The sequence below is a fragment of the Bos indicus x Bos taurus genome, chromosome 24 (genome assembly GCF_003369695.1).
Source record: "Bos indicus x Bos taurus breed Angus x Brahman F1 hybrid chromosome 24, Bos_hybrid_MaternalHap_v2.0, whole genome shotgun sequence".
Classification (NCBI taxonomy): Eukaryota; Metazoa; Chordata; class Mammalia; order Artiodactyla; family Bovidae; genus Bos; species Bos indicus x Bos taurus.
Window position 1 is genome coordinate 23284440 of NC_040099.1, and position 24481 is coordinate 23308920.

Consider the following 24481-nt stretch of genomic DNA (forward strand, 5'->3'; position numbering starts at 1 on the left):
GTCAGTGATGCCATCCAACTATCTCATCCTCTGTCGTCACCTTCTCCTCCTGCCCTCAACCTTTCCCAGCATCAGGGTCTTTTCAAATGAGTCAGCTCTTCACATCAGGTGGCCAAAGTATTGGAGTTTCAGCTTCAACATCAGTCCCTCTGATGAACACCCAGGACTAATCTCCCTTAGGATGGACTGGTTGGATCTCCTTGCAGTCCAAGGGACTCTCAAGCATCTTCTCCAAAACCACAGTTAAAAAGCATCAATTCTTCTGCACTCAGCTTTCTTTATAGTCCAACTCTCACATCCATACATGACTACTGGAAAAACCATAGCCTTGACTAGATGGACCTTTGTTGGCAAAGTAATGTCTCTGCTTTTTAATATGCTGCCTAAGTTGGTCATAATTTTTCTTCCAAGGAGTAAGCGTCTTTTAATTTTATGGCTGCAATCACCATCTGTAGTGATTTTGGAGCCCAGAAAAATAAAGTCAGCCACTGTTTCCACTGTTTCCCCATCTATTTGCCATGAAGTGATGGGACCGGATGCCATGATCTTCATTTTCTGAATGCTGAGCTTTAAGCCAACTTTTGATCTCTCTCCTTTCACTTTCAAGAGGCTCTTTAGTTCTTCACTTTCTGCCATAAGGGTGGTGTCATCTGCATATCTGAGGTTATTGATATTTCTCCCGGCAACCTTGATTCCAGCTTGTGCTTCCTCCAGCCCAGTGCTTCTCATGATGTACTCTGCATATAAGTTAAATAAGCAGGGTGACAATATACAGCCTGGATGTACTCCTTTTCCTATTTGGAACCAGTCTGCTGTTCCATGTCCAGTTCTAACTGTTGCTTCCTGACCTGCATACAGGTTTCTCAAGAGGCAGGTCAGGTGTTCTGGTATTCCCATCTCTTTCAGAATTTTCCACAGTTTATTGTGATCCACACAGTCAAAAGCTTTGGCATAGTCAATAAACCAGAAATAGATGTTTTTCTGGAGCACTCTTGCTTTTTTGATGATCCAGGAGATATTGGCAATTTGATCTCTGGTTCCTCTGGTTTTTCTAAAACCAGCTTGAACATCTGGAAGTTCACGGTTCACATACTGCTGAAGCCTGGCTTGGAGAATTTTGAGCATTACTTTACTAGCGTGTGAGATGAGTGCAATTGTGCCGTAGTTTGAGCATTCTTTGGCATTGCCTTTCTTTGGGATTGGAATGAAAACTGACCTTTTCCAGTCCTGTGGCCACTGCTGAGTTTTCCAAATTTGCTGACATATTGAGTGCAGCACTTTCACAGCATCATCTTTTAGAATTTGAAATAGCTCAAGTAGAATTCCATCACCTCCACTAGCTTTGTTTGTAGTGATGCTTCCTAAGGCCCACCTGACTTCACATTCCAGGATCTCCAGCTCTAGGTGAGTGTGAGTGATCACACCTTCGTGATTAACTGTGTGGTGAAAATCTTTTTTGTATAGTTCTTTTGTGTATTCTTGCCACCTCTCCTTAATATCTTCTGCTTCTGTTAGGTCCATACCATTTCTGTCCTTTTTTGAGCCCATCTTTGCATGAAATGTTCCCTTGGTATCTCTAATTTTCTTGAAGAGATCTCTAGTCTTTCCCATTCTATTGTTTTCCTCTATTTCTTTGCATTGATTGCTGAGGAAGGAAACTAAAGTCTTCCTCTTTAGTTTGCTTTATGTTCTACCATCCTCATACTCAAACCCTCTGTAAAGCCTTCCCTGCATGAGAACTAGAAGAGCACACTGGTTTACAAGGGCTGGATGTGACATCTGCCATTAAGTGTCAGCTTTGTCATTCATTAGCTCTGCTAACTGAGAAGCACGGCATATTTTGAAGACTCTACTCAAACTCAACATTTTCATGTTGGTAAAACAGGGCAGATAATGCCTATCAGCTTTGATTCACTGGCTCCCTATAACGAATAAATTAGGTCAGTTATGAAAATTATCCTTTTTTCCTGATATGGACAATGTCTTCCAAAATAAAGCAATTAGCCTTAGCAGAGAAAGTGGACACGACCCTGGCTGGTGATTGGTTCCTGGAGAGATTGGCTTAGAGTGCTGGTTCCAGCTTTTGCTTGAGAAATCAATCCGTTAGGCTCCACCACAGACGGAAAGCATGACTTTTGTGATCTTCCAACCATTTTTTAAAACAAGTTGACCTTGTTTTAAACATTGTTCTGTGGGCGTTGGTAGGGATGGGTCTGGGAGAGCCTGTACTTTAGAGGAGAATTTAGGATACGATGGCTGCCCTCACGTTGCCCAGCCTGCTCCATTAGAGTCAGTCCTTCAACCATCTATGACTTGAAAGAGTTTGCTTGGTTTCAAACTCAATATTTTGAGTGCTTTCATGGTTCCCTTGACCATGAGCCTCCTTTTCCCCAAAGCCAGTGCTCAAACTAACCGTTCGTTATTTAATTCAGGATTAACAAAATTAAAGCTTTAAACTGATTCAAATATAGTGCGTTTGAGTGTGGATAGAAATGTACAATGTGGAAATGACTCTTCTATCTTTACTATTTGTTAAGTTACTGAGTTAATGCAACCAAAGCAAGTCCTATGTCTGTTGCTGAAAATGTCTTACCATTTTACCCCTATGCATGTATGCTAAGTCGCTTCAGTTGCATCCGATTCTGTGAGACCCTTTGGACTGTAGCCTGCCAGGATCCTCTGTCCATGGGATTCTCCAGGCAAGAATAACAGAATGGGTTGCTGTGCCCTCCTCCAGGGAATCTTCCCAACCCAGGGATTGAACCCATGTCTCTTATGTCTCCTGCATTGGCAGATGGGCTCTTTACCACTAGTGCCACCTGGGTGGTGATAAGTCTGAATACACTGTGAACTCTTGTTGAGCACTCTAGGATTCTGCTGTTATTATGAATGTCTCTGCTGCTGCTAAGTCACTTCAGTCGTGTCCGACTCTGTGTGACTCCTGGCAGCCCACCAGGCTCCTCCATCCCTGGGATTCTCCAGGCAAGAACACTGGAGTGGGTTGCCATTTCCTTCTCCAATGCATGAAAGTGAAAAGTGAAAGTGAAGTTGCTCAGTCCTGTCCAACCCTCAGTGACCCCATGGACTGCAGCCTTCCAGGCTCCTGCGTCCATGGGATTTTCCAGGCAAGAGTACTGGAGTGGGGTGCCATTGCCTTCTCCGATGAATGTCTCTGACTTACAGTTTATTCTCTACATTGCAAGCACAGTGTCTTCTATTTTTACAGAGAAGTTAATTTTAGAGTTGGGTTGGTAAGTCTTTCTCCCCTTCTCCTCATTTTCTTAGTTTTTATTCACAGTAAAAACAGAGTATGCACACCTTATGCACTTACTGAAATCTCATTTATAACAGTGAAGCCATTCATGACATCCAGGTTTCATACTCTTTCCCATGAGTGTGACCATTGGCCCTTGTCTGTCCTTCACCCAGACTCCAGTGATCCAGGGTGATGGTGGAAATATAAATGGTATCAGAGCTTTACCCTGCTGAGGTGGCTGCAAGGCCCGTGGCTTCATGGTGATTTTAACTGTGGTCTGAGGGTAACTCCTTTATTTTTTTAAATTGAGTTATTATTGACATACAATCTTATATTAGTGTCAGGTGTAAAACATAATAATTTAATAGATGTAAATAGGTTGTGAAATGCTAACCAGTAAATCTAGTTAATATCCATCACCACACATAGTTACAAATTTCGGTTTCCTTGTGGTGAAATGAAATCACTTTTTAAATAAAAAGGTGACAAATCTATTACTGTTCTCCTTCAACAAGAGGACTTTAATTTTCTATATCCTTTAAATATCTTAATGTTGGTTTTCTTTGATCTCTTGTAATTATAAATTCTTTGATTTTTCCTGCTTATTCAAAATTTCAATAAGTTTTCTAAAATAGTATCATTTGATATCATTCAGCCCCGAGTGTCAAACAGAATTGTCTTTGGTTATAAATATGTCATTGGTCAGCCTGTACTCTTATAATCATGGTGAGACTGAAAGTTCATCTGCGTTTATAAAAACATCATGGCTGTTCAGTTTATGCTAATTACAAGAAGGTAGGCAGAAGGCTTTTGTTAAATGAGGAGAAGGTGGTAACAGGCTATTCACTGTGATTCCTGATATTATTGCAAAATGGGCAACTCAGAATACACCGTTCAATTTAGTAGTGTCTCTAAGAGCATGCTAAATTGAAAGTTAGCTCCTTTCTTTCCCCCACAGCAAACCACCTGTCTTTTTCAGGCTTTTCTCCTCACAATACCTGAACATGTGTTTCCTGCTGAAGTGTAGCAGTACAGTTTAATAGAAATTTTGTCTAGAATTAAGTCAGTATCTAATCCTATGTTCGTCACTGTCAAGGTGACTTGAGCAATTAAATTCTTTATTGAGCTCTATAAAACAGGAAAACTGATAGTCTTATTTTATGCCCGTCTGTTTTAAATATTGTAAAGGAAATAACTACCAAAATGATTTGTGTAATTAAGATGTTTAGTGAGTCAAAGCAACTGGCATTACTCAGATGAATCCTTTAGTCTAAATCAATCAAAATAATTTAGTCTTTATTAGAAAGATGCCAATATCTTGACAAGTGTCTAAATAATAATGCTTTATAATTGCCAATAAATGCTTAATGACCTTGAATCCTTCTAGATAGCCAATAAATTCATAAATATCACTATTATGATGATGGATTTCAACCCCAGAGGTAGAAATAAAGAAAGCTTAGTGAAAATCTCTTGGTTATCAAATAGTGAATTGACATTATGAGGGAAAAAAGTCACAAGATATTGACTATAAAAACGTCACAGGTGCTACAAAACAGAAGTCCTGAGGCCAAAGTAAAGTGAATTTTATTCGTTGTGATTCAGTCTGGAAAATGTTGTTCATTCCCTGGCATTCATTAGAAAAAAATGAAAATATGGCATTCTTCACAATGTGTAAAGCAGTGTAGGAATTAGTTATAGAAGAAAGCCTCTGCTAGAGCTAGAAGTGGAAAACTGGGAAGGAGATGGCATTACTAGAGAACAAGAGCCAGAGCTACCTGCTGGTAAACAGACATGCTTAGGATGCTTTCTGGCAGGAAGATGCTTCCTGGTGGGAGCTGGGATGTGGAGAAGACCCCCCACCCCACCCTTTAACAGAGTTGGAAACTGAGAGTTGTCCTGAATCCGAGGGGAACTGTGTGTGGGTGGGCGAAATAGGGATACTTAGGCATTTTCTTCTCCCCTCCTGTCACTGCCAATTCTTCCCATTGTTTAAACGAGTCATAAAACAAGGTCAAGGAAATCTGGGAAATGGTTTGCAAAGAAAAGGGGAAGATGGACTTGTGAGCAAACCAGTAAGTGACCCATGTAGACGAGAAAGGAGTGTGTGGGGAGCCTTTCAGAATTCTTAGTGTAGGATTTGCTTGTCAAGTCCCAAAAGCTCTGGGTGGCTCAGGTTTCTTGGAATTTCAGGAGGTTGGGCATGAAAGCTTCTGCTTCAGCAGTGAGTGGTCCTGGTTCACCCACTACAGGAGGGAGAGGGACATTTTTGAGAGCGGCAGGATTAAAAGAAAACATCACAGATCAGACACTCATCATTTGCCTCCAAGTTACTCTGAGAACCTGGGAATGAATTAGGTCTAGATAATTGTAGGATTTCTTCCTCTACACACACTTTCAAGACAACAATACACTTCTTCACCTGCTTGCTAATGGCTAAAAATACCAAGAGAAGCCTTTCATTCCACAATTAGAGATAAAAGGTTTCAATTACAAGTGTCTAGCTGAAGTAACATTTTCCTGTGGAGGAATTTCAGTCAAGGGATAATCAATCTGTCAATCTGTTTCTCAGTAAAATGACTTGGAGAACCTGTTTGCACACAGATAGCTCGAGGAGTTGCCATGAGGACAGGGAAAAGAACACAAGGGACCCCAGGAACAAGATTAGAAGAATTTGACAATCTTTCCTGGACAACACTCTCTGCCTACCATGTAAGCAAAATCAGACAATGATTTGAGCACATATGAACATGTAGGTGGTACACAGCTCTGGTTTATGGGCAGAATAAAAGTTCTTGATTTTGCAAATGTACTCTTGACCTTGCTTGGTAAAGCCCTTCTTGCCTAAGAGTTTGTTAAAGTAATCAAAGTGATCTTTTTCCCAAAAATAACGTCTTTGGTTATTCAGCACATATTGATATAAGCTCTTCGGGAAAAAAACATATCCTTTTAGAAGTCTTTTAAAAAGTGAAGCCGACTGGCTCTGGGTTTTTTGTGACGTTTTGATTAGTTTTGATAAGGGAAAGAATATTTGGCTGGTCTCTTTCTCTGAAAATTTCCTAGAGATTTGTTAAATGACATTAAAATGTGCTTAGATTCTGTCTTACTGAGCTCAGATTTGGGGGCTGTCAATCATATTCAGTTTCCTTGTTATCAGCAGTTACCACCCACAATTCCATATTCAACCAGTTAGTTGTGGGAGATGATCTACGTTAATTAATGGTCCCAGAACTCATGTAAGAGAACTGCTTCTTGATCTCCTGCCCCTGACCAAGATAAAAGAAACCAGCATTTCTGATTTTTATTGAGTTAGAATTTTTTAGTGCCCAAGTGAATCTGTGTTGTTAACTATCTACCCAGGAGATTCTGGAGCAATTAAAGTTGGAGAAACACTGATCCACACCAATCATTAAGTATATTTGAATAATTTTAAGTGGTATTACCTATCCTGATACACCATAGACATTCCTTTATGTTTGTCATTGTATCCATTTTCTGTTGCTGTCAAAAGTTGAGGCAAGTTCAACTAGGTTATAAGCTCAGGGTATCACAAAAGCTAAAATCAAGGGGTCAGCCTGTCTAACCTCTGATCTGGAAATTCTGGTAAAGAATGTACTTGAGAGTTTATTCAAGTAGTAGGCAGAGGTTAGTTCCTTACGGTTGTGGGGCTGAGATTGATGTGGGGTTTTCTCATCAGTTGTCCACCGTACCCCTTAACACTGCTTGCATTTTTTGTATGTGACCTCGCCTTATAGATGACATCAACTTTGTATAAAGCACTATACACACACACACACACACACGTGTGTATATGTATACGTATATATCCATACATGTATAATTCTCACTTATCTCTAGCTGAAATTTAGCCTTTTATTGTGCTGTGAATATAATCAGTAAAACACAGTATTCACAGTAACTGTTGACTTCATCAGCAAAATAAATCAGATATTTTCAAATTACATTGTGATTATAAAAAATATTAATACATATAATTTTCTGTAAAATGTCTGTTTTTTTGAAACCCTAAACAAGCTAATGTGTAAGCATGAAAGTCATAGTTTATAATAACTTATTTAGATAATTAAGAATCCATTGATAAGTCATGAATGACCACTTTTTTTAAATGGGTCCTTTTAGAATTGGGAGAAAGTTTTATTGATCAGTTGATAGTGACTCTAAGGTAGGGGTAGAGATAGGCTTTTAACAGACTAAACTCACATAATCAGTTGGCTTCTCCAAGTACCTCCCCTGGGAGAACCATCAGTAATTTTATGTGATCCAAAAAAGGAATATACAATAAAATATCCACAACTTGCTGAAACATATATTTCCCTGTCTTAGTCTGTAGAAATGTAGAATGTACTCAGTCCTCTTCTAGCTCTTTCCTGCCTATATTTCTTTTTCTCATATGCTCTCTGAACTAGAATAACCTACGCCATCACCAATATGTATCTCTGTGTATTTTACCTCCTTCAGATTGCACCTCTTGTAACTGTTACCATCCTCACCCTCCATGATGTATAAACAACTTTTCTCTCTGAAAACCTTGTTTACTCATTGTGCCTTGTATGAAACTTACGTGGGACAAATGCTGTTTTCTGACTTGTGCTGTAATTCTTTTGTTATAGTCAAGTTAAGAACAAATTCTACATGGAGTCTCTCTGGACTCACAATCCCAGAAAGAGTGTCTAACACGCAATAGGTTTTTGGTTAAGTTAAACTTTGTAAACAAAGGGATATAAAGAAATGCATATCATCTCCTCATTCGTGGCTCTAAATTAGTTTTCTTTAATTATTGTGCTGAGGTTAGTGATATCCTTTGGAACATATAGCTTATTTCGGTGCCTTCACTATCTTGCTCCTGTAATTAGAGACTGTCCTTGCAATGACATGGTCTGAATTCGGAGCTCCCAGACTGGGATAACACCCTTCTATAGAATTAATTTACTTGAAAACTGAATCTCCTTGTTATTTTCTTACTCCCAATATCAGTTTGATCATTTTAGAATCAATGTCCTTTAACCTTTCAGTAGTAGTTATGCATGCATATGTAACACACGTATGAATTTATCTGCGTCAGTAAACTTCCCTTAGTCGGAATGTTTTGATTTCAAAATGTAGTCAGAGGACTAGAGATAGGAGACTATATTGCATTTGGAGGCAAACATTAAAAACTTTTTTGGGCCCTAGGAGCATCTGACCTGCATTTTAGGACTAAATTTCCAAGTATTAAAATTAAAATGAGGATGGTATATATTTTTCCTATTCATTTTGCCCAAGGCACTTTGCCTAAAGGCCATAATGAAGAGCTACTAAAAGTGAGTGAGAAAGTAGGTCAGGTGCTTTGGGATATTTCAAACATATATATATCATATTATTAATAGTTTATATATAAAAGATAGATATACATATATGTGTGTATATATAGATATATTTAAATATACCCACAGCCATATACCACACATACTGTTATAGGTTAATTCATTTTATATAGGGAAAACAAACTATTGACTGGCGTTGATGAACCTACTTCGCACAAAATTCTGGTGGAGATGTTAGAAATAATTTAAACAATATTTCTAGAATCTGTACTAACTTGTGGATAAAATGAGGAGTGGGGAAGGAGAAAGAAGGAAATAGCCTGCTACCCATGTTAGTGTTAGACGAGAGCCACAGCCAAGCTCAGGTGGACAGCCCCTTTCACAATACTAAATCCATCCCACCAAAACCTCAGTGCAAATGCAACTCAAATATCCAACTGCCCTCTGATATCACTAGATTCCACACTACCTGTCATCATATTCCACATTCTCCTTTGTTGCTAGGCACCCTGGGCACTCTTAATTTCCAAAGCTCCAGGTGCTGTTTTTCCTTGGGACTCAAATACAGTTTTTGGTTCCAGTGCTATGGTACCCAGACTGAAACTTGAGAGGAGCACCATCATTCTGGGCCTGTGAACGTAATGATCATAGCTACAGATCTAAAGATTACACTCTGTGTCTAGCAGTCTGGTACCCACACGCCTGCAGCCACTCAGGATGGAGCAAACTCTGCTGGGTAAGAAAGCAGGTTTCCCCTGTAAAGCAGTAATCTGATGTGAATTGTTACAATTAACAGGAGTCTCAGATTTGTGGTCTATAATTCTGAAAAAATTTTCTTTAAGAGAGAATGAAAACGATGAATGTGGTTTTATGAAAGTAGGTAACAAAAAATGGTTAATGAATCCTCAGTTTAATGTCTGTTCACTTTTTTATATTAAATTTTTCTAATATAGACATCAAAAACTTTGTTTTAAATTTTGATTTCTGAAACAGTTGCATGTGAAATCGATTCTTTTACCATTTACAAGATAAAATATGTGAATATGTATTTGATACAAATGAGTAAATAATTTGTCCTTCATGAAACATATGATTTACTGAGGAACTGAAATATGTAAAGCTGTTGAATTTAGTTACCTTGGTAACATCTGGAGTGAACCACTCTAAAAATATTTTCTTTCTTTATTGTTTATGCTTTGTACTGAAATTATATATACATGACATTTATTAAAGAGTCTCTTGATAAATGCTAACCCTTCTTTTATCTGAAAAATGAATAAATGATATATTTTTATTAATATGTATGATGATATCAGATTGAAATTACAGATATAGCATGTTTGACTATAATTGACATTGGATTTGTTCTATGTGAATATAGATTTAGTTTTTAAAAATATCTTTGAGGTTATATTTTTTAATGTAATGATAAAATTTCTTACATTAAATATTATTTTTGAAGGGATTCAAGTACACAAATGTAAAATCACAATTTTCTTCATGAATTAAATAATTGGACTTAAATCAGTCCATTATACTTTTCTTTGGATTTCTTAGAAATAAATAAATAGAAATAACTTTTCATACTTTAGCATAACCATATGACTTAGCATAGAAGGACATTCTTAAAATTCAAAATTACTTACATAAGTTATATCCTAATTTTGTTTCTCAAACATTGGATAGTTCATTGTTAAACAAATGTTATTGATTTCTCAAATTAATAGTTGTGGAAAACACTACACATATTACTTACGGCCAGTTTCCTAAATTCTCTTGTTTTTTCACCAAATGAGGTCCTTTTTTGAATGGGTACATAAGCAGAGTAATTCCTTATCCTGCAAACTCATTTTCATTTTCTCGCAGAATATGTTCAGAGAATTGCTTAAAAATACTATTTTGTTGAGAATTAAACTGAATGCCCTTTGTTTCTGTTTTTTACTAGAATGAGAAACCTAGACTTTTTCCTAGCCCTGTATCCAACCATTACCAATCTTACCTCTTCTTTTTATTTTTTTTTTAATTTTTTATTGAAATATAGTTGATTTTCAAGTATGCATTAGTTTCAGGTATACAGCAGAGTGATTCAGTTATACATACACATATGTTCATTTTTTCAGATATTTTTCCCATTTAGGTTATTACAGAACATTGAGTAGAGTTCCCCTTTGCTGTATAGTAGGACCTTGTTGGTTATCTATTCATTATATATAGTAGTGCATGTATGTTAATCCCAAGCTCCTGATTTATCCCTCCCTCCAGTGTTTCGCCTTTGATAACTGTATGTTTGTTTTACATATCTTTTCTATTCTAAAATATTTTTAGTCACCCCCTCTTACTCTGCACTGCTGCTGTTTTACTTAGAGTTTGTTGAGCTTTCAACCAGCTGACTGAGATGACTTCTGCATCTGCTAAGGGTCCCCCCAACTTCCAGATTATTGACTTCATACCATTCTCCTCATCAAAGACAGAGTTATCTCTTTAAAACTTTTTTTTTTTCATATCACTTCCCACAGTTAATTAAAATTACTTTTGTTTGCTCTCAAGATAAAATCCAAGTCCTTTGATGCACAAAACACTTCTTTTCCTCCCTTTTTAGGTTTCCCTTTCATCAGTGTCTCTTTGGTACTCAGCTCTATAGTCTCATTTCTCATGGGCCTGCATATTCTTTCCTCTGTGACTACACCTGACAATTTTTAGTGGGGAAGGCTCTTCCTCAGTTTCTTCACCTGATTAAAGCTTTGGAATTCAACTCCAATGCCACCTTCTCTAGAAAACCTTCTGGATCTCTTGATCCCTTGTTCTGGATCCCTTGTTCCTTTTTTTGCTCTGTATTTTAGCTTCATCTTTATTTTTCTGTTACTGAATTATCTGTGAACTCTTTGAAGGCACCAGATTCTCTATTGGCCAAATATTTTACCCGCTTTGGGCCAAAAACAGGCACTCAGTAAATGTTTGTTGAATAAATAAACTAACAGGTGAGTTATACCACTCCTTCAGAATGTAAACATTATTTCCATGATTTCAGTTGATTCAGTTCAGTTCAGTTCAGTCGCTCAGTTGTGTCCAACCCTTTGTGACCCCATGAATCACAGCACGCCAGGCCTCCCTGTCCCTCACCATCTCCCAGAGTTTGCCCAAGTTCAGGTCCATTGAATCGGTGATGCCATCCTTGAAAGTATTCAATTCAGTTCAGTGGCTCAGTCGTGTCCGACTCTTTGTGACCCCATGAATCGCAGTACACCAGGCCTCCCGGTCCATCACCAACTCCCGGAGTTCACTCAGACTCACGTCCATCCAGTCAGTGATGCCATCCAGCCATCTCATCCTCTGGCGTCCCCTTCTCCTCCTGCCCCCAATCCCTCCCAGCATCAGAGTCTTTTCCAATGAGTCAACTCTTCGCATGAGGTGGCCAAAGTACCAGAGTTTCAGCTTTAGCATCATTCCTTCCAAAGAAATCCCAGGGCTGATCTCCTTCAGGATGGACTGGTTGGATCTCCTTGCAGTCCAAGGGACTCTCAAGAGTCTTCTCCAACACCACAGTTCAAAAGCATCAATTCTTCAATTGATTAGAAGACGTCAAATATTTCATTGTACTCTACAAAAGGAAAGCAAACTTGAGAATATCGGAAATCAAACAAAAAATTCACAAAAAGTCACAGATATTTACATGGTTTCATCAGCAACTCTTCCCTAAAGGAAGCAGTTTAGTACCTTTCTCAGTCATAATTCTTTAAAATGAATAGCAAATTCTTACTATGAATATAAAGAAGAAATTAAGAGAAACAGAATTTTATTGTTTAGGTAAACTTTATTTTTCTTTGCTCTCAATACATTGATAATTTTCTTCTAACCGATTTTCTTCTGTATTTTAAAGCCAGAAAAGTTTTCTTAGTTCTGCTTCTTCTCCTTCCCTGTTTCTTCTATAATTATTCCATTTTTTTAATTAGAAAATTATATATTATATGTTATAAATGATATACTTTATAGTACATTGTGAATTCTATATAGAGTAGATAATAGAGAATATGTTAGAAAATCCAGTGCCGTACTGTTATGACAATATCAATATTAACATTTTAGAGTACAACTTTTCAGTCTTTTTGTTCTTGTATTTATATTTTCTTTTCACAAAATTTGGGTCATATTGACCACACTTTTCTATAACCAGCTTTTACCATTTAGTGCCTCTTGAATCACATTTTCCTGCATATTTAAAATGGGATATTGACTAATTCCATAATAATCTAAATATTCCAACATACATTAAGCTAAATTTCTATTTTTGATAATCTGTATAATTCCTAAAATTTTGTATTATTGATATAAGCAACACTGATTTCAGTGTCTTTTTATCTGCAGAGAGATGTGAGCAGTGATTAAACCCCTTAGGCTTTAAAGCCTTTATAATGGCTGAGCAAAGTTTCTGAGTACTTTTGATGTTTCCGATGCATATTAAACCCCCATAAAGCTTGTACTAGTAATATAACCCTCTAGCAGGGTGGACAATGCTCTCATCAGAGAGTTTTCACTGAATCTGGATAGTCTCACTGAAAAAAAACAAAAACTACTTGTAAAATAATTGGCAATTATTTTTTTAAATTTACTTTTCTTTGAGATTGCATTTGCAACTGAATGGTTTATTTTGTCTTCAGATTATTTTATCTTCTATTTATTTTATACTTCTTGTGCTTACGTATGCCTACTAGGTTAAAAATGATACAGACTACTTCACAAGTTTGTTGCTAAGGATAAACTGCACATTATATGTAAAATTAGTTAGTACCATGCCAAGCCCAGAATAGGAGCTCAATAAATGTTTGTTGAAGTAGAAACTTATCAGCATATCAGTTAAAATCAAAATATAAATTTTTCCTTTCCAACAGATGATTCTGCCACAGAGAGCTTCAATGGCAACGAGACTCTGGGGCACAGTTCAATTGCTTCAGGGGGAACACACAGCAGGGAGATGGGCGACTCCAACTGTGATGGCAAAACTGGGCTGGAACAGGAGGAGCAGCCACTGAACCTGAGCGACAGTCCCCTCTCAGCACAGCTGACTTCAGAATACAGGATAGATGACCATAGCACTAATGGAAAAAACAAATATAAGAACCTTCTAATTTCCGACCTCAAGATGGAACGAGAAGCAAGAGAAAATGGAAGCAAGGTACGGTCATGTTACGATTGTCAATGAATTTTTAAGTTGGTCATGAAAGTCACAAAGAAATACTTATACAAGAAATGAAGATCATTGTCACTAGAAGCCCAAGAGTGGGTTACCAAGAAATCGCTAACTATAGACACTGTGTGTCCATGTTCCGTGAATAGAATTCAGGTATAACAGTGAGTGAAATGGATCCTTTCTCATGCAGAGTGGTAGGTTTTTATACATGGAATCACTTGATTTAACGTGCCTCACTTATATAATCTTACTTCTTTGTCTTTGGGAGTTGGTTGAGCTCAGATGTGAAAGTTTAGCTCTGAGGACACTATTTGGACTATAAAAAGATCACTTCTAGTTTCACCTGGATAGGATAGGATAGGTATATGTAGCCATAAAATTTCAATTAAATTCTTGTTTGCTTTAGAGACCTGGTACCTTTGATCCATAACTTACTTCATGCACATAGACAAAATGTGTCAGTTTCACGGATGAAACATACAGATTAAATAACTCCTTGGACAGTTTTCTCTAAATTATATTATGCAAAAGACATGTGCAGATGTATTATTGACATTTATAGATTCTTTATATTAGTATAAATTACAATCTTCCCCATTCCCAATGGATTTATTCATTAAAAGTGAAGCTATATTTCTATCATTTTGAGATAATTCATGTTGATGATTTTGCTCTATACGTTTTGACGGTATACTTTTATACATATACGGATATTTATAGCACGTATGTTTTCAGGCTCCCCCTTCCCCCGCTCTCACTTCTAAGTTAGAGTTGTAGAATTGGTCTTTTGAAATAGATCCTGAAAGCAAAATGTATTAATCTGGATTAATTTCTGAATTTGCTAAAGCATTATGCTTCCTAAATTGGCTCTATTTAAATCCTCTTGCCTGCCTGAGGGTGTGTTGTTTTATCCTCTTTTAAGCAAGTCACTAGACATTATCAGACACTTAAGCACTTTTGCCTGAGGGAGGCTGTTACAACTTTTGCATTGGTAAATGCACAGTACTGTCTTTAGTGGATTAAAGCCATATCATACAAACACAGATGATTTTATATTCACTAACATTATGAGACTCACTGTGTTATATTTTACAGGACAAAATAACCCTTAAGTTTTCCTGCCCTCCACATAACCCTGTCTTTATAAAACTTATTCAGGAAATGTCTTTTAATGCTATATATCTACTTAAGAGTTTTTTTTTTTTTTTTTTTCCAAAAATCATCCAGTGGTTTGCTCTTCTCTTGTTTCCCTCCTTGTTCAATATTACTATGGGAACTATGCTTGTTAAAATATGTTCTTCCGTTCGTTAAGCAAATGAATTTACTTTTCTACCTCTATTAAAATGAGATTATAAAAAGCCCAGATTGATTAACCTGTAAAGAGTAAGATAGGAAAAGGGTTTCAGAGAGGAGAAGACACCTCAGAGGAGGAATGTTTAATGGTTTGATAAAAGAACAACCTCTGCAGCTGACTACGAAGTAACCAGAGAGACAGAGGAAAAATTAGAAGGGCATCACATAAGGAAGCTAAGTCCACCTTTCAAGAAAGAGAATGGTCAGCTCTGATGGACACTGCTGAGGAATCAAAGCAGATCAAGTAGAAGAATAACTGAATTTGTAAGATAGTTGTGGCAGCATGTTGCGACCAGAATCCAGAAGGACTTTCTTCAAAAAGAATGTATTAAATACCTGTTACATTAGCAGCAACGAGTAGATAGTAGAGACAAGTCAGAGAGAGAAGAGTCTTTATTCATAAGGCTGTTGATACAGCCACTAAGAGTATGTGTATAACCGAGCCCAAGCTCTTATTGCTCACCACATAAGAGGCCAGTAAGTCAAGGTACTGGGATTAGGAGTAGAATTTTCATTTTGAAAGCCAGTAGACCTAGAAGATGGTGGACTAGTGTCCCAAAGAACAGTCTTAGAATTCAGGCTTTTATGCTCAAAGGGAAAGGGGTGTGGTTGGTCACTGCAGACTTCTTTGTGTGGGAATCCTTTATTTTTGCATCTGTCCAAGTAGGTCTGGTCACAGTATTCCTATAAACCCTGTTCTGCAACTTTTTATCTCTATATGAATGAAAAAAGTATTATACATTTAAATGGCAGAGGCTTGAGAAAGGGTGATCCTGTATATTTCAGGCCATAGGCAACATTTTTAACTTGTTGTTCAGTCACTCAGTTGTTTTTTATTCTTTTCAACCCAATAAACTGCAACACACCAGGCTTCCTTGTCCTTCGCCATCTCCCAGAGCTTGATCAAACTCATGTCCATTGAGTCAGTGATGCCATTCAACCATCTCATCCTCTGTCATCCCCTTTTCCTCCTGCCTTCAATCTTTCCCAGCATCAGGTCTTCTCTAATGAGTCAGCTCTTTGCATCAGGTGGTCAAAGTATTGGAGCTTCAGCTTCAGTCCTTCCAGTGAATATTAAGGATTGATTTTCTTTAGCATTGACTTATTTGATCTCCTTGTAGTTCAAGGAACTGTCAAAGGTCTTCTCCAACACTGCAGCTCAAAAGCATCAATTATTCAGTGTTCAGCCTTCTTTATGGTCCAACTCTCACATCCATACATGACTATAGGAAAAACCTATGCTTTGACTAGATGGACCTTTGTTGGCAAAATAATGTCTCTGCTTTTTAATACACTGTGTATGTTTTTCATATCTTTTCTTCCAAGGTGCAAGTGTCTTAATTTCATGGCTGCAGTCACCATCTGCAGTGATGTTGGGCCCAAGAAAGTAAAGTCTGTCACTGTTTCCACTGTTTCCCCATCTATTTCCCATGAAGTGATGGGATCAGATGCCATGATCTTCATTTTTTGAGTGTTGCATTTTAAGCCAGCTTTTTCACTCTCCTCTTTCACCTTCATCAAGAGGCTTTTTAGTTCCTCTTCACTTTCTGCCATAAGGGTGGTGTCGTCTGCATATCTGAGCTTATTGATACTTTTCCTGGCAATCTTGATTCCAGCCTGTGCTTCATCCAGCCTGGCATTTCAAATCATGTACTCTGCATATAAGTTAAATAATCAAGGCGACCATATATAGCCATGGCATACTCCTTTCCCAGTTTGGAACCAGTCTGTTGTTCAACGTCCGGTTCTAACTGTTGCTTCTTGACCTGCATACAAGTTTCACAGGAGGTAGGTAAGGTGGTCTGGTATTCCCATCTCTTTAAGAATTTTCCACAGTTTCTTGTGATCCACACAGTCAAAGGATTTCGCATAGTCAATAAAGAAGAAGTAGATGTATTCCTGGAATTCTTTTGCTTTTTCTATGATCCAACAGATGTTGGCAATTGATCTTTGGTTTCTTTGCCTTTTCTAAATCAAGCTTGAATATCTGGAAGTTCTCAGTTCATGTACTGTTAAAGCTTAGCTTGGAAAATTTTGAGCATTCCTTTGATAGCATGTGAAATGAGTTCAATTATGTGATAGTTTGAACATTCTTTGAATCTTCCTCGGGATTAGAATGAACACTGACCTTTTCCTGTCCTGTGATCACTGCTGAGTTTTCCAAATTTGCTGGCATGTTGACTGCAGCACTTAAACAGCATCTTTTTTAAAAGGATTTAAAGTAGCACAGCTGGAATTCCATCACTTCTGCTAGCTTTGTTCACAGTGATGCTTCCTAAGGCCAACCTGACTTCGTACTCCAAGATGTCTGGCTGTAGGTGAATGATTACACACCATCACGGTTATCTGGATCATGAAGATCTTTTTTGTATACTTCTTCTGTGTATTTTTTGCCACTTCTTCTTAATATCTTCTGCTTCTGTTAGGTTCATAGTGTTTCTGTCCTTTATTGTGCCCATCTTTACATGACATGTTTTCTTGATATCTCTAATTTTCTTGAAGAGTTGTCTAATCTTTCCCATTCTATTCTTGTCCTCTATTTCTTTGCATTGTTCACTTAGGGAGGCTTTTTTATCTCTCCTTGCTATTCTTTGGTACTCTGCATTCAGATGGGAATATCTTTCCTTTTCTCCTTTGCCTTTCACTTTCTTCTTTTCTCAGCTATTTTTAAGGCCTCCTCAGACAACCATTTTGTTTTTTGCACTTCTTTTTCTTGGGGATGGTTTTGATCACCACCTCATGTACAATGTTATGAACCTCTGTCTGTAGTTCTTCAGGCACTCTGTGTATTAGATCTAATCCCTTGAATCTGTTTGTTACTTCCACTGTATATTCGTAAGGGATTTGATTTAGGTCATATCTGAATGGCCTAGTTAGAGCAACCAAAATATGAAAATAAGCAAAGCAGGGTCCCTGCTTTCAAAAGCTTAGAGTCAAGCAGATAAAAATTTCAAAGTTGTTATTATGTCCTTATTCCATAAGTAATATGATGGCCATATGGCAGGGTGACATGAGAGGGCAGATGTGGGGCACCTATAGAACCATGATGAATCTTTTTTAATATTTATTTGTTTGTCTTTGCCAGATCTTAGTTGTGGCGTGAGAGATATAGTTCTCTGACCCAGGTTCAAGCCTGGGCCTCCTGAATTTGAAGCATGGAGTCTTAGCTGCTGGAACATTGGAGAAGTCCCGTTCAGTTCAGTCGCTTAGTTGTGTCCAACTCTCTGTGACCCCATGGACTGCAGCACACCAGGCGTCCCTGTCCATCACCAACTTCCAAAGTTTGCTCAAACTCATGTCCATGGGGTTGGTGATGCCATCCAACCATCTCATCCTCTGTCATCCCCTTCTCTTCCCGCCTTCAATCTTTCCCAGCATCAGGGTCTTTTCCAATGAGTCAGCTCGTCACATAAGGTGGCCAAAGTATTGGAGTTTCATCTTCAGCATCAGTCCTTCCAATGAATATTCAGGACTGATTTCCTTTAGGATGGACTGGTTGGATCTCCTTGCAGTCCAAGGGACTCTCAAGAGTCTTCTCCAACACCACAGTTCAAAAGCATCAGTTTTTCGGTGCACAGCTTTCTTTATAGTCCAACTCTCACATCCATACATGACTACAGGAAAAACCATAGTCTTGACTAGATGGACCTTTTTGGAAAAGTAGTATCTCTGCTTTTTAATATGCTGTCTAGTTTTGTCATGGCTTTTCTTCCAAGGAGCAAGCATCTTTTAATTTCATGGCTGCAGTCACTATCTGCAGTGATTTTGGAGCCCCCAAAATAAAGTCTGTCACTGTTTCCCCATCTATTTGCCCTGAAGTGATGGGACAGGCTGCCATGATCTTAGTTTTCTGAATGTTGATTTAAGTCAAGTTTTTTCACTCTCCTCTTTCACTTTCATCAAGAAGCTCTTTAGTTCTTCGTTTTCTGCCATAAGGGTGGTGTCATCTGCATATCTGAGGTTCTTAATATTTCTCCTGGCCATCTTGATTCCAGTCTGTGCTTCTTCCAGCCCAGCGTTTCTCATGATGTACTCTGCGAATAGGTTAGGTAAGCAGGGTGACAATATACAGCCATGACATACTCCTTACTGTATTTGGAACCAGTCTGCTGTTCCATGTCCAGTTCTAACTGTTACTTCCTGACCTGCATACAGATTTCTCAAGCAGCAGGTCGGGTGGTCTGGTATTCTCATCTCTTGCAGAATTTTCCACAGTTTGTTGTGGTACACACAATCAAAGGCTTTGTCATAGTCAATAAAGCAGAAGTCGATATTTTTCTGAAACTCTCTTGCTTTTTCAGTGATCAAACGGATGTTGACAATTTGGTCTCTGGTTCCTCTGCCTTTTTCTAAAACCAGTGTGAACATCTGGAAGTTCATGGTTCACGTATTGTTGAGGCCTGATTTGGAGAATTTTGAGCATTACTTTACTAGCATGTGAGATAAGTACAATTTTGTGGTAGATTGAACATTCTTTGGCATTGCCTTCCTTTGGGATTGGAGTGAAAACTGACCTTTTCCAGTCCTGTGGCCACTGCTGAGTTTTCCAAATTTGCTGTCATATTGAGTGCAGCAGTTTTGCAGCATCATCTTCTAGGATTTGAAACAGCTCAACTGGAATTCCATCACGTTACTAGCTTTATTTATAGTGATACTTCCTAAGGCCCACTTGACTTTGCATTCCAGAATATCTGGCCCTCTGTTGGTGATCACACCATCGTAATTATCTAAGTCATGAGGATCTTTTTTGTATAGTGTTTTTGTGTGTTCTTTCCACCTCTTCTTCCCAGACCATGATAAATGTTAAGAAAGACTTTATAGAAAGTTATTCCAGGGATAAGTGTGAAGGGCAAGAAGAAGTGATTCAGAAGGAAAGGATTATTTATGGTAAAGCATGTTTTGAGGCCTAGAATAGTGAGAAAGTATTCTAAGCGTGGAGATTGGCAAGGAGCTCAGCATGGCCACAGCAAAGAGTGTGTGAAGGAATGGAGGATAAAGGGGTCCATCATGAAGGCTTTGTAGGCCAGTTTAAGGACGTGAATTGCATCCTGTTGGTAGTGCTTTGTATAAGGTTGTGGTCAGCTTAGAATTTTAGAAAGATTATTCTGGCAACATTGTAGTGGAGCCATAGCATAGGAACTATGGAAAAAAGAAATAGAGAGCTATTGTGGCTGTCCAAGAAAAGAATAATGTAGAGACACAGTAAATAAAAATAATGAACATTATACTATTGTATTTTTGACATTGTGTTTGCAGGAGTACCATATGCAGCTTCATAGGTTGTGTATTAAGAGTCCCAGACACTCCTAGGAGTGTCTTTCACATAGATTATGATATGAGTGATCTCTTTACGTCTATACATTTCATTAAGATATACTTTTGTAAGAATGATGTCTACTTTGCTTACTACACTATGACCTGTTGTTTAGTTGCTAAATCATGTCCAACTCTTTTGCGTCCCCATGGACTAGCCCACCAGCCTGCTCTGTCCTCTGTCAATGAGATTTCCCAGCCAACAATACTGGAGTGGGTTGACATTTCCTTCTCCCAGGGATCTTCTTGACCCAGGGATCGAACCTGTGTTTCCCATATTAGCAGGCAGATTCTTTACTGCTGAATCACTGTGGCTAGCACGTGGCTTAATATCTGGTTACCTAGTAGTTTCTCAAATGTTTTGGATAAGTAGTTTTCCTAACTGTGGGAAGTAAAACAGAACATTTTAGTATGACTCCAGGATTTGAGGCCTGGTTGCCTAAGTGAATGGTGATTACATTTACTAAGATTTGGAATGAAAAACATTTGAAGGAAGCTGTGTTGACATATAAAGTTTATGATGCTTATGCGGTATCCATTAGAGATGTTTAATAGGTATGGGGGACATAATGTTTCAGCTTAGAAGAAACATCCAGGGTGGAGAGACATTTGAAAGATATCAGAGACGTGCTGCCTAAAGATTTTGTGGTTGATAAGATCACTTCAGAATTATATAGACTGAAGAAGAGATGAGCTCAAAATATGTCATCCTGGAGAATATCAATCCATTAGTAACAAGCGGCATGGAAGGAGTTTGTTGGGGGGAACAGAACCCTAAGAGAAAATGAAGGCAGCCAGTTAAGAAAACCAGGTAGTTTAGAAGCCAAAATACAGGGCATTTCAAAATTAATGTAAGTGGTTAAACGGGGTAATCCTTAGGTGAAGTGACATAGGTCTAAACTTGGAGGACATTTAGGAGAGTTAGGGCTTATAGTAGGGTTCAAAACCATGGAAGAAGAATTAGCAAAATTGGTGGGAAATTGGATTTATGTTAGTTGTAGAGGCTGGACAGGGAAGCTGAATCATTTATTACATTTACTTTATTTTTATAATTTTATTTTTTCATCGAACTATAGTTGATTTACAGTATTGTGCCAATCTCTGATGTACAGCAGAATAACTCAGTTATACACATATAGAGATTCTTTTTTCATATTCTTTTCCATTATGGAAATTTATCACAGGTTATTGAGTATAATTCCCTGTGCTATACAGTAGGACCTTGTTGTTTATCTATCTTAGATATAATACTTTACATATGCTAATCCCAAACTCCCAGTTGTTCCCTTCCCCCTAGAAGAAGACTGGAATTTTGCTTCAGGAATTCTTGCAATCAAAATCCAAATGCAGAGAGCCTCAGGGCTGTCAGGGGACCTTTATACTGAAGATTTAGCAAAACTCATCTGTTCAGTGTTACCTTTTTAGCCCTTAGGAATGTTCCATCAATTCTATCCAGATTTATAAAGTGATAACTATCGCCAGTTTCTTCATTCAACATTTTTGAGGTTAGATTCTGTTTTACTTTGGAGGATTATAAAAGCTTAATTATATAATGTCTTTGAGAAACATAGATCAAACTCACCAGTGAGTTTGATATTGACCTATTTCACAATTTTATTATGAAGAATATCAAACAAAAATAATTTTAAAGCATTTTAAAACCTTAGTGAATAGAATTGCTTAGAAAGAATGGCTGAACTGGACTAGGGCATTTACAAATTATTTATTATTATGCAAATTCACTTAACTAGACTAGCAGAGAATCATATTAGTCAATCTAAAGAATAAAACTATTGCATGAAAAGAGTTTAGAAGATATTTATTTTATACTTGCAGACGGTCACATTTTTAAAGGACAACTAATAACATTAAAGCTTGGGAAAAAGTAGAAATGTTGATTAAGAGTTTGGAATATACAACTCATGAGGAAGCACTAAGGGACTAGTTACATGAAAAAAGAAAGGCCAAGAAAACCCAAATCTAGATATGGTGTTTTAGTCACTCAGTTGTGTCCAGCTCTTGCAAACCCATGGACTGTAGCCTGCCAGGCTCCTCTGTCCATGGGATTCTTCAGGCAAGAATACTGGAATGGGTTGCCATTTCCTTCTCTAAAATCTGGATATAGGTATGTTTAAAATTATTAATAGATGAGAACAGAAACAAAATTAGAAATCTGAAGGAAAGAAATATATAAATTAAAAACACATATCATTGATATTTTTTAAATTTTTCTCTTTGTATTTGTGACCCAGCTGCCTTTTACTTAATATGGTAACATATTCTGAATCAATCCCCAAGAGAATAATGTTTCGAGTAATAACAGCAGTAGGAAAGTAATTATTGTTTGAGAGTTAACATGTTGCTATAGTTGCTACATATTTAGTTTTTGGCTTAGTTCCCAGGACCCTTCAATCTTCACTTTACTCAAAAATATATTTTCCCTCAATGTGGCCCATGTGGCATTATTTTCAATCTTTCCTTTACATTTTTACCAAAATGGATATTATCATTCAAATTAAAGTTTATAAAGTACTTCTCAGAATCATCATTAATAATTGTTAGGTGATTTTATTTAGATACAATGAATGGAAGCAGTAGGTTTTTTCAAAATATCTCTTTGAGGGGCTTCCCTGGTGGCTTAGTGGTAAAGAATCTGCCTCTGCCAAGGCAGACCTGTGTGATCCCTGTTTCAGGAAGAGCCCACATTCGGCAGAGCAGCTAAGCCTGTGCACCACAACTACTGAGCCTGTGCTCTGGAGCTCCCCAGGAGATGCAGTTAGGGAGCCCATGTGCTATTGTTACTGAAGCCCACGGGCCCTAGAGCCCATGTTCCACAAGAGAAGCCATCGCTATGAGAAACCCTTGCACTGCAATTAGAGAGCAGCCCTTGTCGCAACAAAGACCTCGCACAGCCAAAAATAAATGAATGAATAATATCTCTTTGAAATATTTAGGCATAATGAGATTGCCTTTTGAAACAAAGGAGTGATGGCTTGATTTTTGGAACAGTATTATTTTGTTCTTTGTCATATGGCTGTATTCCAGGTCATTATTGTTTTAATTTGATGATTTTCAATTTCTGGCTTCTTGGTGCTGTGTAGAGATTTTTGGCCCAGATGTGGCTTACAGTAGAAGCAACAATATATATTCAGCAAATGTTCCTAGTAGGTGGCATGCCTTATCCTGAGTGCCTGAAGGACAAAGAGAGAGAGAGAAAAAAAAAGGTCTCTATTTTTAAGAACTCACATTTTAGCCTGAAAAATAGATGCATAAATAAACAGGTATGTTACAGTATGGAAATTAGTTACACATAAGAATGCCTTCTAGGCCTGTTAATCTTGCCTGGGGAAGTTCCCAAGTTAATTCTTTTTTTTTGTTTGTTTTTTAAATTGTATTCATTTAATTTATTTATTTTGGGGGGCACTGGATCTTCATTGCTGCTTGTGAGTTTTCTCCAGATGCAGTGCACAGGCTTCTTATTGTGCTGGCTCTTCTGGTTTCGGAGCAGACTTAGGCACGTGGGATCAATAGTTGAGGCACACCAGCTTAGCTGCTCCAAGGCACGTGGGTTCTTCCTGGACCCATAGGTGGAATGGACCCATGTCTCTTAGGTCTCCTGCATTGGCAGGCGGGTTCTTTACCTCTAGTGCCCCCTGAGAAACCCTTGTGTAATGCTTTCAAATTCATGAGTTAACCAACTCATCCTATCAGATAAGGAAAGCACATATAATCACCAGTCTCATTGAAACAGAAGGACATAAAATCTAGTGGATGTTAAACTATTTCACTGAAATTAGCGCTATAGTTACTCAAGCTGTCTGGCCTGGTATTGAACCCAGATCATCTGAAACCCATGTGCCTTTCACCGTGCCCACGCTGAATGACGCTGTGTGAGATCAGTTTCCTTTATGGACCACATGGTGACTCTGATGGGCAAACAATTCAAAGAGGCAGAAATCTAGTCCCATTAGCAGATAGTTACTTGATAAAATGCAAATACTGGCAGTGATGTTTCTTATACAGATATATATTTTTCTCTTCTATATGAAT

General features: G+C 37.8%; 1 protein-coding gene across 6 annotated transcripts in view; it reads left to right on the forward strand.

Moving 5' to 3' along the window:
* NOL4 (nucleolar protein 4) overlaps positions 1-24481 on the forward strand; it is a 465486-nt gene that overhangs the window by 235138 nt on the left and 205867 nt on the right. For all 6 annotated transcript variants that reach the window (XM_027525944.1, XM_027525946.1, XM_027525947.1 and 3 more), the window contains one exon: positions 13467-13750. In XM_027525944.1, coding sequence (XP_027381745.1) covers positions 13467-13750 — 284 coding nt within the window. The remainder of the gene's footprint in view (positions 1-13466; positions 13751-24481) is intronic.